This window comes from Balaenoptera ricei, chromosome 7 (genome assembly GCF_028023285.1).
Source record: "Balaenoptera ricei isolate mBalRic1 chromosome 7, mBalRic1.hap2, whole genome shotgun sequence".
Lineage (NCBI taxonomy): Eukaryota > Metazoa > Chordata > Mammalia > Artiodactyla > Balaenopteridae > Balaenoptera > Balaenoptera ricei.
Genome location: NC_082645.1, coordinates 91,823,234 through 91,841,882, shown reverse-complemented (window position 1 = coordinate 91,841,882; position 18,649 = coordinate 91,823,234). Strand labels below are relative to the sequence as shown.

The window sequence follows — 18,649 nt, the reverse complement described above, 5'->3', positions numbered from 1 at the left end:
ACCATCTCTCCTGAGTTCCAATGCTCTTTCAACATGATAGGCTACCTAGTACCGTGGACGTCAATGGGCTCAGGTGTCATGGCAGGGCTGGAACTAGGGTGAGGTAATTAAGGCAAAATTTAACAGGCACCAAAAATCTCAGTAAACAAAATGAATGTAAAAGATCCATGCTGAACAAAATATCAAAATTTTAAGTGAAGTCAGGATCTGGCTCTGTACTTTCATGACCCAACCTCACTTGCCTCACCCTAATCTTGGCCCTATGTCATGCAATCTGAATTTGTGGGTGGACCAATGGGGAAAACCAACAAGAAACTATTGTGGAACTGGGACACCAGGAATAATTGTGAAGGAATCCTGGAATAGATAGAGTAAGATGTACAGATGTTCAGAGATGGGTCACAAGTGATCCACAGTAGTGTACTGAGATAAAATAGCTCTCGTTTGTTTTAATAAGAAACATATCTAAGAGGAGAATCTCGAGATGTGACGATGGGTCATGCTAACCTCTAGGGGGCACTGCTCCCATGAAGAACCTGGTTCCCGTTGAGGGCTCTGCTAGGTGAGGACAAATGGAGTCCTCAGAGCCTCACAGTGGGGTTTGGTTGGAGGGCTTTGATCAGAACTAGAAACTGGGGGGCTTCCCTGGTGGCACAGTGGTTAAGAATCCTCCTGCCCATGCAGGGACATGGGTTTGAGCTCTGGTCCGGGAAGATCCCACATGCCGCGGAGCAACTGAGTCCGTGCGCCGCAACTACTGAGCCTGTGCTCTAGAGCCTGCGAGCCACAACTACTGAAGCCCGCGCGCCTAGAGCCCGTGCTCCACAGCAAGAGAAGCCACTGCAATGAGAAGCCCGCACACCACAAGGAAGAGTAGCGCCCGCTTGCTGCAACTAGAGAAAGCCCGCGCGCAGCAACGAAGACCCAATGCAGCCACCAATAAAAAAATAAAGAAAGAATAAATTAATTAAAAAAAAAAAAACTAGAAACTGGGTTAAATTTTTCTTCCTCTTTCTGATTTTCTTCTCTCTCACCTATGTCCTGTGCCTGAAGTGTTAAGCCAAGACGTGGATATGCACCTATTGAAAGTACCCTTGCCCTTTGTAGGACAAGAAGAAATCACAGTGGGGTCCCGGCAGAAAGAAGAGGCTCTTGGGCAAATGCAGTCCACATATGGCCCAGGTCACGAGAGACCACAAGGGGACTTGAGACTTAACCTGCTATGGAGCAGTAAAGAATATGCGTTTGCCTGATATCCTCAGAATCCAGCTGCCATGGCTGGATAGTCCAGCCATGGTCTGGTAATTTGGTTCCTGGTCTGGTAATTTGGTTCTTCACTTTTCCACATTTGCAGTAACTTTAACAGCAGAGTTAGAACCAGGCCCAGGAATAGAATAGATTCTGGGTAAATATGGGCCTCTGGCACAGCACTACTGTGTAGCTACAACAGAAGCTCAAAGATAAAAACCGTTCTCACAAGCTGGGTCCACTGGGCTTGGAGGGTTGGGGGGCGGGTGAGGAGTGGTGAGAAAGGGTCTAATTAAAAAACAAAGAGGGCTTCCCTGGTGGCGCAGTGGTTGAGAATCTGCCTGCTAATGCAGGGGACATGGGTTCGAGCCCTGGTCTGGGAAGATCCCACATGCCGCGGAGCAACTAGGCCCCTGAGCCACAACTACTGAGCCTGCGCGTCTGTAGCCTGTGCTCCGCAACAAGAGAGGCCGCGATAGTGAGAGGCCCGCGCACCGCGATGAAGAGTGGCCCCCGAAAAAAAAAAAAAAAAAAAGAGTGGCCCCCGCTTGCCACAACTAGAGAAAGCCCTCGCACAGAAACGAAGACCCAACACAGCCAAAAATAAATTAATTAATTAATTAAAAAACAAAAAACAAAGAGGCTTTCTTTATCTTATATCATTCTGAGCTTCCTCCTACATAGTCTTCCTCATTTGCAGGGAGGAGTGGTTTATTTTTGTTTTGCTTTTTTATTCAGCCACAGGTACAGTTCTAGAAAAGGAAAGTAGAATTATTCTCTAAATTCAGTGTCATTCTCAGAAACTATTTCCTTAAACACTCTTGAGAAAGGATTCTTGTACCTTGGGTGCCCAGAGGGTAAGAACTTGGGCACTTACACATTTCAATAAGAATCTAACCATGCCAACTCACCAACTGAATGGTTTTTGCAATTTCCTTAAGTTTCCTCACCTTTAGTTTCCTAAGCAGTAAATAGAGAATAAGGGCTCAAAAGTAATGTCTATTATCATAGACTCTTGTCCTTAATGGATGATGTTAAGGACCCCCTGAGTGCAGGTGTCAATGCCTTCTACAGTGTCCCCACCAGCAGCCATTCAAGTGCAATGTATAAATAAATATCTCTTTGTTTGGTTTGTTGGTTAGTTTTCTCTTTTTTTTGGCCTCTTCTTGCGACATGCAGGATCTTAGTTCCCTGATCAGAGATCAAACCCAGGCCCCCTGCAGTGGAAGGATGGAGCCCTAACCACTGGACATCCAGGGAATTCCGGTTGGTAGGTTTTGAACAGCTATAAGTTCTTGGTTCCAACTAAACCAAACTTTTTTAAAATATTTATTTTATTTATTTCTTTTCTTTTTTTTTTGGCTGCATCGGGTCTTAGTTGTAGCACTTGGGATCTTCGTTGAGGCATGCGGGATCTTTCGCTTCAGCGCAGGCTCTTTTGCGGCATGCAGACTTCTCTCTAGTTGTGGCATGCGGGTTTTCTCTCTCTAGTTGTGGTGCGCAGGCTCCAGGGTGCATGGGCTCTGTAGTTGTGGTGCACGGGCTCCAGAGTGCGTGGGCTCTGTAGTTTGTGGCACACAGGCTTTCTCGTTGAGGCGCGTGAGCTCAGTAGTTGTGGCACGTGGGCTTAGTTGCCCCGTGGCATGTGGGATCTTAGTTCCCTGACCAGGGAAGGAACCTGCGTCCCCTGCATTGGAAGGCGGATTCTTTACCACTGGACCACCAGGGAAATCCCATCCACTAAACCAAACTTTTCCTAGCTATTATGCCAACTAATTTTTTGCTCTAGCTCCAACTTTGGAATCAACATAAATGTCTTACTATTTATGACCTTAAGACAGCATAAATGTCTTACTTTTTCCTCATCTTCAAGTATCTGAAAACAGCTCTCAGACTCCTTTATTTTCTAATTAATTTGTTTATTTATTTATTTTTTATTTTACTTTATATTGGAACATAGTTGATTAACAATATTGTGTTTCAGGTGTACAGCAAAGTGATTCAATTATACATATACATGTATCTATTCTTTCTCAAATTCTTTTCCCATTTAGGTTATTGCAGAATATTGAGCAGTATTCCCTGTGCTGTACAGTAGGTCCTTGCTGGTTATCTATTTTAAATATAGCGGTGTGTACATGTCAATTCCAAACTCCCGATCTATCCTCCTCCCCCACCCTTCCCCCCCCATAACCATAATTTCATTCTCTAAGTCTGTGAGTCTGTTTCTGTTTTGTAAATAAGTTCATTTTATCATTTTTTTTAAAGATTCAGCATATAAGTGATATCATATGATATTTGTCTTTCTCTGTCTGACGTACTTCACTTAGTACGATAATCTCCAGGTCCATCCATGTTGCTGCAAATGGCATTATTTCATTCTTTTTAATGGCTGAGTAGTATTTCATTGCATATATGTACCACATCTTTTTTTTATCCATTCATGTGTCGACGGACATTTAAGTTGCTTCCATATCTTGGCTACTATAAACAGCGCTGCAATCTCAGACTCCTTTAGTCTTCCTTTCTCACTGATTCCTTCAACCATTCCAACAGATATAATTCAGTCTCTGGAGTCCTTTCTTTTGCACTGCTTCTTTTTCCAATGGTCTCCTCAACATCTGTTTTTGCAGACCTCAACAAACTACACCTAATATAGATTGACCATGATAAAGTGCAATGCTGAGCCTGCTAGCTTTACTTTCACTACTGTCAAATAATTGAAAGTGTTCATGAAGGATGTCTCTAAACCATCGCAATAATGATTCTGGAACTCAACGGTTTGTTTACTGTCAATGGGCAAATCTTTCAACTGGTTCTTTATTTTATCTTCCACTACTACATTTGATCCTATACTCCCTCCTATATCTCCTTCTAAGTGAAAAAAAGGCAGAAATATTTTCAGGCGTAATCTTGTATGAATGGGAGGAAGTTCTAGAATTGTTGCCCCTCCCACCTCCCCCGACGTTTTTGCTTCTGTCTTGAAAAAACATTACCGTTGCTACCAAAACAAGTTTCCCTTCCACCCGCTTTACCAAGTTCACTAACTACCTCTCTGGATGATGAATAGTTTCGTGAAGTGGCTGCAACTTCAATACATTTTGCAAATTACTTGAGTGTTCTTCCTTCTTTTTTTTTAGAAAGGAAATATATTGATACAAATTGAAATAAGCATATAATAGCTGCTAATTCAGTTTCTATCCTAAACTGGGTATTCTTCCTAGATTTCTGTCAATGTTATTGACAATATGTGATTAAGACCAAAACATCTTTAGTGCCAAGTAATGATGAAACAGAAAACAGAGGTATGTTACAGTAGCAGCACAAACTTCCACTCGGTGTCCCTGAGTTTTCTGAAGCATATCTTTGTCTGCAGAGATTTCAGGTCATGGTTAACGATTTTAACGTACAACCTTTTTTTACTGTCTAAACCATGGGTGGTATCTATTTTTGAGCAGTTTAATAATCTGGTAGGTATTCTGTTGTGGCTGCTGCTTCCAAGATCAGTTCTTCAGTAGACATAACATTGCCCAGAAGACCCTAAAAAGGATTAAAGCTCTAGTTTTGACTGCTTATGTGGATGAAAATATCCACGACATAAATTGAACATTTCAGATCTCCAGTAGCTATCTAGTCATATGCCCTACAAAAATAGTTACAGAAGTCCTATGGCATCAAGGTTTCCAAATTAAGTGCCTACTTCTTCTTGCTAAAAAATTATTTGCATACATAGAAATCACTTTTTAAGGAAATTTAGGGATTTCTGCTCTGACCAAGGCTTTGAAACATTACATTGCTAATGGTGGTGATTCTTTCCCAGACTTTAGATAAAATTTGGAGAAAAGTGAGGTAAAGACCTAGACCTTTAACAAAAGATGAAAATAGCTTTGTTAAAAAGTAAGAGAAATATAATGCTTTACAGTGTCTATTTTCTCACCACTCTTGGTCAGATATGGGGATAATAGTGGCCTTTGGGGGCTTGACATAGGGGTCCGCCAACTGCCTTCAGAAGGCAGGCATCTAACAAGGTGTGATCTCAATACAGATCAATATTTTTCAAAATATAAAACACACAAAACAAGTTTTAAAATCTGTACTTAAATCTTCTCATTTTTCTCCTGAAGTGATAAAAAGAAATCCTGTTATCTTTCTACCTTCCCTCTACCCCCCTCCATTGTGTACTGCTTTTAGTCTTAAACTGGTAGTAATCAATAGCTATAATTATTGAGCATGCTTTCTGTGCCAGGCACTGAGCTAGCCACTTTCTGAGGATTTCCTTTTGTGATCATCATAGCAACCCTATGAGTTAGAACTATTACTACTCTCATTTTACAAATGAGGAAACTGAGGCTTCAAGGTAGTAGGTGATTTGTCTAAGATTCCACAGCCAGGAAGAAATAGACTGGGATTTGAAGACAGGCATTCTGATTCCAGAGGCGATAGACCACTTTATGGCCTGATATTTAAATTGTACCCATGTGTTCATTATCTTAAAGTCTTGCAAAGGAATTAAGCCTGAAAGTTTCTCCCTGACCCAAGGTTAATCATTCACTCTGTTTTCCTCCCCACAATCAACAGAGCCATACAGATTGTACAAATCGGACACAACCTTCTGGGTGGAGCATTAAATCAACTGTTATGTAAGTAGGCGTTGACCTTTCAAATAAGTGCTGTGTTCTCTTAAACTGTCCTAGTGAAGCCTGAGGGTAGGACATGAAAATCAGCCTGCAAGTGCCTTTTATGAAAAGAGCTTGATCCCAGCAGAGTGAAAATAGGTATCATTTCCTGTGCACTTGATTCAATTGTATTTTTTTTTTGTATTTTTTTCATAAAGAAAAAATTTTCTCTTCCCCCACCCCATTGCCTTTAAAATGGAATAAAACATTTGTATGCCTGAAATTAGCTATAGTTTTTCTATCCAGGGTTGATTTTCAATGACAACTCAATAAAAAAGGTTATTGTGAAGGTTATCCTAGCTTAGCTAAGCTTCCTGAAAGCTTCTATTAATCTCCAAAATGAATGTCTTTCAAATAAGTCTCCCTCATCTCCATTCTAACTCTCACTGCCTAAGGCCCTTCCATCTTTGACTTCAATTGTGGCAATATCTCCCAAACTGCTACCAGATGATCTTTACAAAAACAAAAATTCAGCGATGCCACACCCTGCTACAAACATTTTTATTTGCTCCCAGCTGACAATGGAATAAAACCCAAATGCTTAAGTATGACCTTCAAAGGCCTTCATTACCAAAACACTCCCTTTTTTTGTTGTGTCTTTTCCAGCCAAACCAAAACACTTACATTTATCCTAATATGCCAAAGAATATTGTCATTTGTCTTAAACTATGGCATTAAGCAATAAATGACATGGGAACTACAGATAGGCAAGATGCTTCTCTTAGTCAAGGTTAGGCTATGCCAGGCCAGAAAGGTGCAATCCAACAATTATCTTTCTACCACCTCCCAACCCCAGGAACCATCACTATCACACTCAACCTTCAATTTCCATTTAAAACTCCCTGGTTTCTCTTGGGTGAATAAATAGGGAATCTTTATAAAATACTACTGTGCTCCAACACCTTCCAAGCAGAGATCGTTTTTCCAAAGGGCAGCAAAATATTCTGCTGGTGCCAAACATCTTGAGCACAAACTGGGGTGTGGTATACAGTTTATATTTGATAGTTAGTGGAAAATATTGAGCAATGACCTCAAATAACTCCCCCCACCCTCACACACACACACACACACACACACACATATACACACACACACACACACACACACACGCTTTTCAACAAAATCTCTCTTCCCTAACTAGACGGCTCTTGAAAAATAAAGTTTGCTGACCATGTATGTTTGCCGGGTAATGGATCTGTGGTTTTCACCAAAGAGTTTCTCTCTCATGTCCATTGATTCTTTCTACTCATTCCTGTCATTCAGTCAGAAGCAGACTACAGTTTCCCTCAAGCGCCCCTGTTCTTTTCACGGAAGATGCATTTCACAGGAGATACATTCTTGAGTTCTTTTTTATCAGGGTGTATGGGGAACTCTACAAAGGCAATCCACGTAGACAACTGTCAGCAACATCAAATCCTTCTCTCTGATCAAAGCAGATTAGAGCCTAAATTTTCTTAAGGTTCTGTTAGGTATACATTTCTGCAATGGTCCATGAAAACCCATCTAACTCAACGACATGGAACTAAATTGAACCCCTCTGCATTCACCAAATGCTCTGCCAGAAAGAATCTTTGTGTTTTGTCAAGGTGGATAAACAAAATGTTTCCCTCTACAGCCAAGCCTCATTTAAAACCACATTTAAAAGTTTAATGATACACATTTCTACCAGACGTCCTTTCCCCAAATCATCTGGATTTTATAGACTATTTATCACTATTCTTTCTGCCAGAACTCTTTGTAGTGAAATCTATTTATCCAGAAAAGAGTTTCAGCTTTACCATCTATTAAATCTGCATAGATAAGAAACCAGTTTGTTTAATTCAATAAACAGTTCTGTGCTCCAGAACTAGACATTAGTCACTTGAGTATCGAAGTAAATGTAACCCAGGAATGTGATAACTTGGTTCCTCACAGCAGCTGAATCCCTGTAGTAAATACGCCTCTTCACATTCTTTGGCAACCAAACCACAAACTTGAGGGATGCTTCTCTGAACTTTGCTCCACACCAAGCATTTTTCACACATTTCTAATGGACTTGGGTGGACCTGTTTATATTCATGTCCACAATGCAGCCTGGCACTCACTTCAGTGGCTACTCTAAAGATTTAAGATCATATAGATCTTTATTAGTCTTTATTTCAGTGAGAATTATTTATTTGCCTTTCAGCAACACATATGGTTTAAGACAAATACAGTAGCTATTTCCTCTTTTCAGTCAAGTCTAAAGCCTCATGCTGGCATTGTTATTGTGCTCTTCTAAACTGAGAAAAATGTATGACATCTCAATGGAAAGTCACTGCCAGCCAAGACAGTTTGACTCTTCCTGTTTAATAAATGGCAGTTTCCTTTAAACCTGGATTTAAAGACCTAAGTCTGCCTGCTACCCATCTTCATTTCTGGTTACTGCCTAGCAAGCCTTTTTTCTATTGCCCAGATATCCCTCTAGTTTCACCTCTGAGTCTCTGAGAGATTGGGATTGACATATATACACTAATATGTATAAAATGGATAACTAATAAGAACCTGCTGTATAAAAAAAAATTAAAAAATAAAATAAAATATGAAAAAAAGTAGTGTATATATATATATGTACGTATATGCATATATGTACCTGTGTATGTATATATATAGCCACATTGTGAAACTGAGGGCAAATTTCCCCATATTTTCTTTCTGTACCTCTTTTTGCTCTTTCTCTCTTATCTCATTAAGAATAAACAGATCAGTATAACACATCATGATGGATGATACAGCAGAATATCAGTTTTTAAAAGTTTAAAAATACATGTTCTTAAATGTAGGTCCTTAAATTTAAGTTGGCAGAAATGCCCAAGGCAGTAACCTTTCTTTGCAGACCATATTTTTACTTTGAGATTGCAGATATTATTTTGAGATTGCATTATCACACACTTCATTTGCACCCTCATATGTGTATAGCTTTATTTTTTTCAATAATTTTATTTCTTTTTTTAAATAAATTTATTTATTTTATTTATTTTTGGCTGCGTTGGGTCTTCGTTGCTGCACGGGGGCTTTCTCTAGTTGCGGCGAGCGGGGGCTACTCTTCTTTGCAGTGCGCAGGCCTCTCATTGCAGTGGCTTCTCTTGTTGCGGAGCACAGGCTCTGGGCATGCAGGCTTCAGTAGTTGTGGCTTGTGGGCTCTAGAGCACAGGCTCAGTAGTTGTGGCGCACGGGCTTAGTTGCTCCGCAGCATGTGGGATCTTCCCGGACCAGGGCTTGAACCCGTGTCCCCTGCATTGGCAGGTGGATTCTTAACCACTGTGCCACCAGGGAAGCCCAATAATTTTATTTCTTACTATATACAAGGCATAGTGTTAGCAAAGACTTCAAATTCAAGTACTGACAGCATCCTGGAAAGTGTCATAAATGAGTGATTTGGAAGTGGTGGTGACTATGGCAAGTCAGAGTACATACCTTGTCTGGAGAGGAATGCAAATGCTGCTACAGAAAATACAGGCCCATTATTACCAGATGATACAAATTATCAAAAGAAGCTAAAAATTGCAATATTTTTGTGAAGTCTATTAATGTTTAATATTAGCATCTACACCAAACATCTTTAACACTTTTTCAACCACAGACACACAGACCAACACACAGACTAACAGTTTGCAACCTCTATAAAATACAGTTGGTTGGTGGTGGGATAGAGCAGACCAGGCCAAGCCAGGACTCCAAGATGAAGGTGCCCACGGGAAAAGAGCAGATTCAGCAGCAAGAGATAGAAGAAAGGAGTTCAGACTGAGCTCAGTGTGTGTAGATCAGGGTTTCTTAACTTTGGCATCCTTGACTTTTGGGGCAAGATAATTCTTTGTTGTGGGGAGCTGTCTATTACAGGGTGCTAATCAGCATCCCTGGCCTCTACTCACTAGATACCAGTAGCATTTCCCCCCTCATCCTCCATCCCCTGTTGTGACAATCAACCATGTCTCTAGACATTGTCAAATATCCCCTGAGAGGCAAAATTGTCCCTGGTTGAGTACCGCTGGTACAGATGGTGGTGGTAATAAGGGATGAGAATTAGTGTCAGAGCAATGCCTCCTGGGGTGGTAAGTGAGTAGTCTAACCAATGTAGGAGAGAAGCATGGATCCTCCCAGAGAGCAAAGGAGCAGGGTCACGGAAATGTGGTAACAGAGGTCAGTGTTCTCCAGAGGACCTAAGGTATAGCAATCCAAAACTGGAACCTGGGAGCAAGCACTAGGAACAAGGCAATAACCCAGTTACCCAAATCAGAGAATGAAGTAGAAAGAGAACCATGGATCAGGATGACTGCCAAGTTACACTTTGAACAAGGAACATATTTGAGTTCAAGTTTGGGGCAGAGCAGAGCTTACAGGTAGGAGTTGAAAGGCCCAAGTTGTGGGACTTAGAGCAATGATGAGGTGGGGACATAGGGATCTAATGAGAGGTGGCAGAAAACAGGATGAGGGTCATTTATCAGGGAGTTTCCTCACCATTCCTCTTGAGAACCAGCTTTGTTACAGCTCCAAGGAATAGCTCTGGTTCTAGGTTATGATCCATTTCATTGCCTTTCTTATCATGGTCCTCCTTAGTAACTAACAGAAACCCAGTAAAGTTAGGAACTTGTACATAGCATCTTTTTTCCTGGAGGAAAAAAGAGTTGTCTCAACTCTTATAGTCAATCTCTTATATCAATTTGGAGAAGGTTAAAATGAGGATCTATGGAAAGGCCCCGAGTAGCATTAAATCTTATGGTTGCCTTGCTGGGACAAAGAGGCAAGTCATTCTCAGAGGCCAACTCAGAGTTTCTATTTCCATTTTATTTTTATTTTTACTTATTTATTTGTTTTTTGAGATTATGGAAGTCAATTTTTATTTTCTCCTTTTATACTTTATACTTTTCTAACTTTTCTACAATGAACATTTACTGTGTTTATACACAAAAGATAAAAACTAATATATGTGTGTGTTGTTTATTCAATTCTTTAATTATAAGACAAGACAGAGATCACTTCTTCCAGAAAGCCTTCTCTGAATTTCTTCTTTTTTTCTGTTCTTTTTTTATTGTGGGAAAATATATGTAACATAAAATTTACCATTTTAACCATTTTAAGTGTACACTTCTGTAGCATTAAATACGTTCACATCGTTGTACAACCATCACCATTATCCATCTCCATAACTTTTTCACCTTCTCCAACTGAAACTCTGTACCCATTAAACAATAAATCCCCATTTCCATTCTTCCCCTAGTCCCTGGCAACAACCATTCTAGTTTTTGTCTCTATGAACCTGAATAGTTATGGATACAAGAACAATCATATGTTTGTCCTTTTGTTCCTGTCTTATTTCATGTATAGCCTCCTCCTATACTTTTGAAGAGCTCAGAGTCTTCAAAGAGTTTGCCTTCCCCAGAGGTCACAAATTTATAGCTGGGCTGAATACAGCCCACAACTATTTTGTTTTAAAACAGTAGTTTAGGAGTTGGAAACTTTTCACATTAAAAATATAGATATTCAGTCATTTGTCAAAAACTCTGGCAACACTAAGCCCTCATTTCCCACATGGAAGCACTTGGCTGGAACTGAGTAGCTGCTCTCCACTGAAAGCAAGTCCACTGCTTTTTGGTTTACCCAAATCCCGTTGTCTCCCCAACTTGGACTGTTGCATCCATTAAAGTTACCTGCCCTTGGGACATTTAAATTATGAAATAAAGGGCAGAGGTTGTTTAACTCTGCCCAAATAACATAGGTCTATTACAACTCTAGATCTGCCCCTCATTTCCTTACAAAGCAGGAGTCTTACCAGCCCACGGTAATCAATTGAATCAATTGCAAAAACTCTCTCACATTCTCTTTTGATGGCTAAAAAGGATGTTCGTTAAATGGCTCCCTGACCATTCCTGGGGTAAAAGAGATCCTCCTTACAAAGCCAGCTTTTTCCTCTTTCTGCCCTCCCTAAGGGAAGCTCCCCTCTCTTTCTTCCGGAAACCATGACAATTGTTAGGAATAGTTCCCACCTCAAGGGTTTCTTATAACATCTTTCACAGGAGGTGAGCACTGACAAGTCTCCACCACAGTTCTTAAAGTCAAGGCCTAGAGAAGCTATATTAGGATACAGGTTCAGCTGCTATAAAAGAATAGTGGGGGAAATATTTTCTCACTTAGTCATCCAGAAGGAGGTGGTTCAGAGAAGTAGGGCAGCTCTGCTCCATGCGGTCATCCAGGGACCCAATCGTCTATCTTGTGAACAATCATGTTTTCCTTATCCACCTGGTACATGATGGCTCATCACTGCATCCTCATTCAGCCAATGAGAAGAAGAGAAAGAGGGTAGAGGAAGGCCCGAGACTCTGGCATAGAACGAAGAGGTCAAAACATCTTGTTGCATGTACAAGCCAAGAACTGCCAAAGTTTGCCAACAAACCACTGGAATCTAGACAAGAAGCATGGAACAGATTCTCACTGATAGCCCTCAGAAGGAAACAACCCTGCCTACACCTTGATTTCAGTTTTCTCCAGACTTTGAAACAATAACTTTGTTATTTTAAGCTATCCAGTTTAGAGTACTTTGTTACAGTAGCCCTGGGAAACTAATACAGTTAGTTAGTCTCTAGATACTTGGGTAGGTCTAAGTAACGTTTGGAAATTCTATCTGGAGGTGCCTATAAACTATAAAGCAATACACAAACAAGGTACAATAATTAAGCAAGAATATGCCCTCAAGGGTTAAGTGTGTCTAGCCAAGGACTTGGTAGGATAGTTGCTGAATTCTGCCTTACTTCTCACTTTTCTCCATCCCACCCCTCCCTCTCACCATCACCAGCACACAAAAACATCTACTCACGTCTGAGGGGAATTCCTAGCTTGTATTTGTTGTGAAGGATTCAGCTGGGCAGTATTCAGCTCTTCTTTTTTTTTTTTTTTTTTTTTTTTGTATAATGCTGTAAAAAGCTGCATTTATTGCAATTTTTTTTTAATTAAATTTTTTTTTTTATACAGCAGGTTCTTATTAGTTATACATTTTATACACATCAGTGTATACATGTCAATCCCAATCTCCCAATTCATCCTACCACCACCCCACCACCCGCTGCTTTCCCCCCTTGGTGTTCATATGTTTGTTCTCTACTTCTGTGTCTCTATTTCTGCCCTGCAAACCAGTTCATCTGTACCATTTTTCTAGATTCCACATATATGTATTAATACACAATATTTTTCTCTTTCTGACTTACTTCACTCTGTATGACAGTCTCTAAGTCCATCCATGTCTCTACAAATGACCCAACTTTGTTCCTTTTTATGGCTGAGTAATATTCCATTGTATATATGCACCACATCTTCTTTATTCATTCTTCTGTCAATGGGCATTTAGGTTGCTTCCATGACCTGGCTATTGTAAATAGTGCTGCAATGAACATTGGGGTGCATGTGTCTTTTTGAACTGTGGTTTTCTCTGGGTATATGGCCAGTAGTGGGGTTGCTGTGTCGTATGGTAGTTCTATTTTTAGTTTTTTAAGGAACCTCCTTACTCTTCTCCATAGTGACTGTATCAGTTTACATTCCCACCAACAGTGCAAGAGGGTTCCCTTTTCTCCACACAGTATTCAGCTCCTCTTGAAGATCTTTCTCCAAGCCTGAACTGGTCATTGCATCTAACCTACTCATCTGCTTTCTGGAAGATTAGGAATTTCTCTGGAACAAGGGTTTCTGTTTGAAGGGATTCTGTTTGGAAAAATCAGTCATCCTCAAGGTACCTCCCTCTTCCCCAAGAGAAATGGGATGAGGGGTGGTTGGTATCCTTCAGCAGGCCCAGCGACCACTCTGGCCCAGCACAGTCAGCAATGACTTTGTAAGCTCCTGACTTGCTGAGGACAGTGGTTTTGTGTAATTAGAAGTCCTCCACTGGCTTTTCTATGTTTGGGGAATCAAGTTCCATCTACTCACTGCTTAGGGTTTTGTAAGGTGATTTAGGGCCATTTGACTTCAGAATTGCTCATAGCCTAAAAGAATAGGTCATAGGCACCAGGAAGGTAAGGGTGTCTCAGTATACAGGCAGAAAACCAAGACAGGGAGTTGGAGGTTAGACAGGAAAGGATTTGACATGGAGGGGGTTCAGCTACCAGAAGGAGTGAAGAGGGCAGAGTAAGGTCCCAGACCTGAAAGAAAAGGGTAGCAAGAAAGAAGCCAGTCTTGGACACATGAAGGAAAGGACTCAGTGACAAGGAACAAGTCTAGATCTTGAGGATAGAACTGTGGGTCAAGGCCAGAGAGATTCTGGCAATGAGAGTGACTTAGGGGTGAACTCACAAACTCTCACCTGAGGCTTTAAAATTACATTTGGTTCTGAACAGGCTTTATAGCAGAGCCAATTATTTACTGAGCATATGTTGAGCACCTGTGATACGTTAAGACCTGTACTAGGCACTGTGGGTTACAGAGATGACAGTCATTCACAAGGAGTTCACAGTTTGGTAGGGCAGGAGTTAAAGAGAAATCAATGACAGTATAGTGTATTAAGTACAATAAGAGAAGTATGGCAGAAGAGGGGAACGTCGTAGTGGTTAAGAGCCCAGGATCTGGGTTCAACAGATTTGAATTTAGATCTTGACTCTCTAATTATAGGTTGCGAGAAACTGGGAAAGTCACTAAGCTTCTTGAAGCTTCAGTATTTTTTCTTGGAAATGGAAATAATAATAGTACTTATCCACTTTATATGATTCTTTCAAGGGTCAAATTAGATCATACATGCCTGGCGTCTAGTAAATTCCCAATAGCATTGACTGTTGTGTGTAATAATAGTTGTTATTATGTATTATAATTATCTGGGGGAAGGTAATGTCAGAAAATGTTTCCAAGAAAAGGTGGCATTTGAGCTAAATATTGAAAAATAAAGAGAAGTTAGCTGGGTCTGGGGTTGGGAGAATGCTAATGAAGCGCTTTTGTTTTTAACTATGCTCTGCTAGATTCCTCAAATGATTTTAGGTAGGATGATGAATTTAGTGTTAGTCAAATGGAGTTTGAGCTGGCTGTGAGCAACACAAGATGTTTTGACCTCTTTGTTCTAACCCTACTATAATCTCAAATTGTACATATTTACCCCATTAATGACTATAGCTCCATGAAATGAATATAACTATTAGTCTTCTTTCTACTTGATTTTGAATACTACAGATAGAAATAACACAAAATAAATTGATGAAGCTATATTTACACCCAGTAAACTTTTTTGGTTGAAAAATTGACATTCAAGTTTTCTTAACGCAGGAAACTGGATTTGATAGCAGGGAAAAAAAAAAAAGGCCACAAAAGAAAACATACTTTGCATGAAATTATAATAGATAACATTTGGTATGGATAAAAATAAACAAAATAGGGGTGAGATAGGGAAGGTGGGAGGGAGACGCAAGAGGGAGGAGATATGGGGATATATGTATACATATAGCTGATTCACTTTGTTATACAGCAGAAACTAACACACCATTGTAAAGCAATTATACTCCAATAAAGATGTTAAAAAAATAGAAATAAACAAAACTGATTAATAAATCAAATCTTTGTTGTAATGTAGAAAAGAATTACTTTGAATTAATTCAAAACAAAGAAATTTCAGGAAAATAAAAAATTTAAATAAAGCTTAACTGCACTCTATAGGAAATTAATATAGAAATTAAGTGGTCATAGTCAAGTTCATTCCAAAATATATCTTGTAGTTGAAAAGCCTTCCATATTGATATAATTCTGATGAACATATTTGAATGTATAAACCTAGAATCAAAACATCCATGGGTGCAAAACAGTGGGTCAAAATCTCCAGTGCTTGCCCATGACATCCAGGTGGATAAGCCAAAGAAGCAATTGGAACTCTTGTCTAGATCTTAAGAAGTCAGGGTACAAATAAGGATTTTGAAGTCATCACCACATAAGTATTCATCTGTTTTCTTTTGCATCTTCCATAAAATAATAATGCCTGGTAAGAACTTAATAAATATTTGTTAAATGTTAGAGTCTCTCTAGTCAGCCCTACAAGCATTATGAACATAGGAATTGTACCTATAGAGTCAATCATTTCAATTTAGCACTTACTGAATACTTTACAAAAATAAACTCTCACAGCTTTGAGAATAATTATAGCAAAACTTAGGTCCACTGAGACTTAGACACCTGGAGTGTTAATCACAAGTCCTACCAAGAAATATACTATTTCTAGTTCATAAGATGAAAAACATTTTTTTAACTATGATATTTCTTTAATGGTTGTAAGTCTATTCAGGTTTTGTTTCTGCTTGTGTCCATTTTGGAAGAGTACATTTTTTTCTAGGAAACATTTTGCCAAATATTTCAAATAAGTATTTTTTTCATAGCTTCCTCTTGTTTAAAAAATCTCTACTTCTATGGTTACGTCCCCCTTTTGGTCCTAAATTGTTATTAGTGTCTATTAAGATAAAATATTTTTATCCTTACGTTCTGTATCATTCACTAAACATTTGTTCTTTTAAAAATTGTTTTCTTTCTTTTTAAATTTGCTTCCATAGATTTCTTCATTCTGCATTTAGCAAGGTCATGGAAGATCTAGAGGAAACATTATTTGAAGACTTTGAGAACTACTCCTATGCCCTGGAATATTACTCCCCAGAGACTGATTTGGAGGAGAAAGCACACCTAGGAGTCGTTCACTGGGTCTCCCTCGTGTTATACTGTTTGGCATTTGTTCTGGGCATTCCAGGAAATGCCCTTGTCATTTGGTTTACGGGATTCAAGTGGAAGAAAACAGTCACCACTCTCTGGTTCCTCAATCTAGCCATTGCAGATTTCATTTTTCTTCTCTTCCTGCCCCTGTACATCTCCTATGTGGCCATGAATTTCCACTGGCCCTTTGGCATCTGGTTGTGCAAGGCCAATTCCTTCATTGCCCAGTTGAACATGTTTGCCAGTGTTTTCTTCCTGACGGTGATAAGCCTGGACCGCTATATCTACTTGATCCACCCTGTCTTATCTCATCGGTACCGGACCCTAAGGAACTCTCTGATTGTTATTATAGTTGTTTGGCTTTTGGCTTCACTAATGGGTGGTCCAGCCCTGTTTTTCCGGGACACTCTGGAGTTCAATAACCACACTCTTTGCTATAACAACTTCCACGAGCATGATCCTGACCTCACGTTGATGAGGCATCATATTCTGACCTGGGTGAAAGTTATTGTTGGGTACCTCTTCCCTCTTCTAACAATGAGCATTTGCTACTTGTGCCTCATCTTCAAGGTGAAGAAGCGAAGCATCCTGATCTCCAGTAAGCACTTCTGGACCATCCTGGCTGTGGTCATTGCCTTTTTGATTTGCTGGACTCCTTATCACCTGTTTAGCATTTGGGAGCTCACGATTCACCACAATAGCTATTTCCACCAGGTGCTGCAGGCCGGAATCCCCCTCTCCACTGGCTTGGCATTCCTCAATAGTTGCTTGAACCCCATCCTTTATGTCTTAATTAGTAAGAAGTTCCAAGCACGCTTTCGGGCCTCAGTTGCTGAGATACTAAAATATACGCTGTGGGAAGTGAGTTGTTCTGGCACAGTGAGCGAACAGCTCAGGAACTCTGAAACCAAGAGTTTGTGTCTCCTGGAAACAGCCCAGTGAATTCTTACTCTTCCACAAATCAGTATATGGCTTTCGTGTGGGTCCCCTGACAGATGCTTTCGTATTGTTTGGGTCCAAGACATAGAGCTGACTGTATCTTTTTATTGTTTTCGGTCATTTTATTGGCATCATATTTTTCTATTGATATAAAACATAAGAAGGATCTTCGGGTTTGTTTCAGCAACTTAAATTATCTGTGTTATTCTTGCTAATTATACTGTAATGGATTAATTAACACTCTTTTTTCAATTTTAATGACTTTTTTAAAGTTCTAAATCTTAATATTAAATATATGACTAATTTCAAAAATATAAAACTATGTGTGCTTAAGCTCACTTTAATTTTGCACAAGTAACCTATTAGACCTAGTCTTAAAATACAACATATGTACTTAATTTCTTTATTTCATGTAATCTGTATATTGCATTTATGAATTAAAGTAACAGTTGGTTATAGTAGGTTAAAACTGTCCCAAAATCTAGTTGCTTAAAATAACAATTTTTTATTATTATTATTATTATATCTCACAATTCTGAGGATCAGCAATTTAAACAAGGCACAGAAGAGAGGTTCGCCTCTCTGCTTCGCAATATCCGGAGCCTCAGCTGGACCAGGATGACCCGACTGGCTGAGCAGCTCTCTTCCCTTCTCCCCATCCCCTTCCCTTCCTTCTCCTTCCCCTCTCTCTCCTCCCCTTCCCTCCTCCCCTCTTCTCCTCTATCTTCTCCTCTCCTTTCTTCACACGGGTATTCCAGCATGGCACCTCAGGGTTAGCCAGACTTATATGGCAATGTAGGGCTCTAAGAGACCAGGGTAGAAATTTCTACTCCTCTTAAAGGCTATGCCAGACACTGGCACAGTATCACTTCCACGGTACTCTACTGACCAAAGCAGTCACTGGCCAGCTCAGATTCAAAGGGAGGGGACATACACCCTACCCCTCAATGGGGATATATGCCCATCTTTAATCCCCCGCGATATCATTATAAACATTAATGTTTTTGCAAAATTCTGAGTATGTATGTATGCAAATAAGTATAAGATTGCTATAAACATGAAACACTGACATCCAGATAGTAGATAGGCCAGCTCAATATCAGAATGATTTCAGG

The 18,649-nt window shown here is 39.8% G+C and overlaps 1 protein-coding gene across 4 annotated transcripts in view; it reads left to right on the top strand.

Annotated features, from left to right (window-relative positions):
- CMKLR2 (chemerin chemokine-like receptor 2) overlaps positions 1-17,789 on the top strand; it is a 46,875-nt gene extending 29,086 nt beyond the window's left edge. For 2 of the 4 annotated variants that reach the window (XM_059928535.1, XM_059928533.1), the window contains 2 exons: positions 5,827-5,888; positions 16,442-17,789. In XM_059928535.1, coding sequence (XP_059784518.1) covers positions 16,470-17,537 — 1,068 coding nt within the window. In that variant the 5' untranslated portion in view covers positions 5,827-5,888; positions 16,442-16,469 and the 3' untranslated portion in view covers positions 17,538-17,789. The remainder of the gene's footprint in view (positions 1-5,826; positions 5,889-16,441) is intronic. The other 2 variants (XM_059928536.1, XM_059928534.1) reach the window with 1 other exon arrangement.
- Positions 17,790-18,649: the final 860 nt, after the last annotated feature.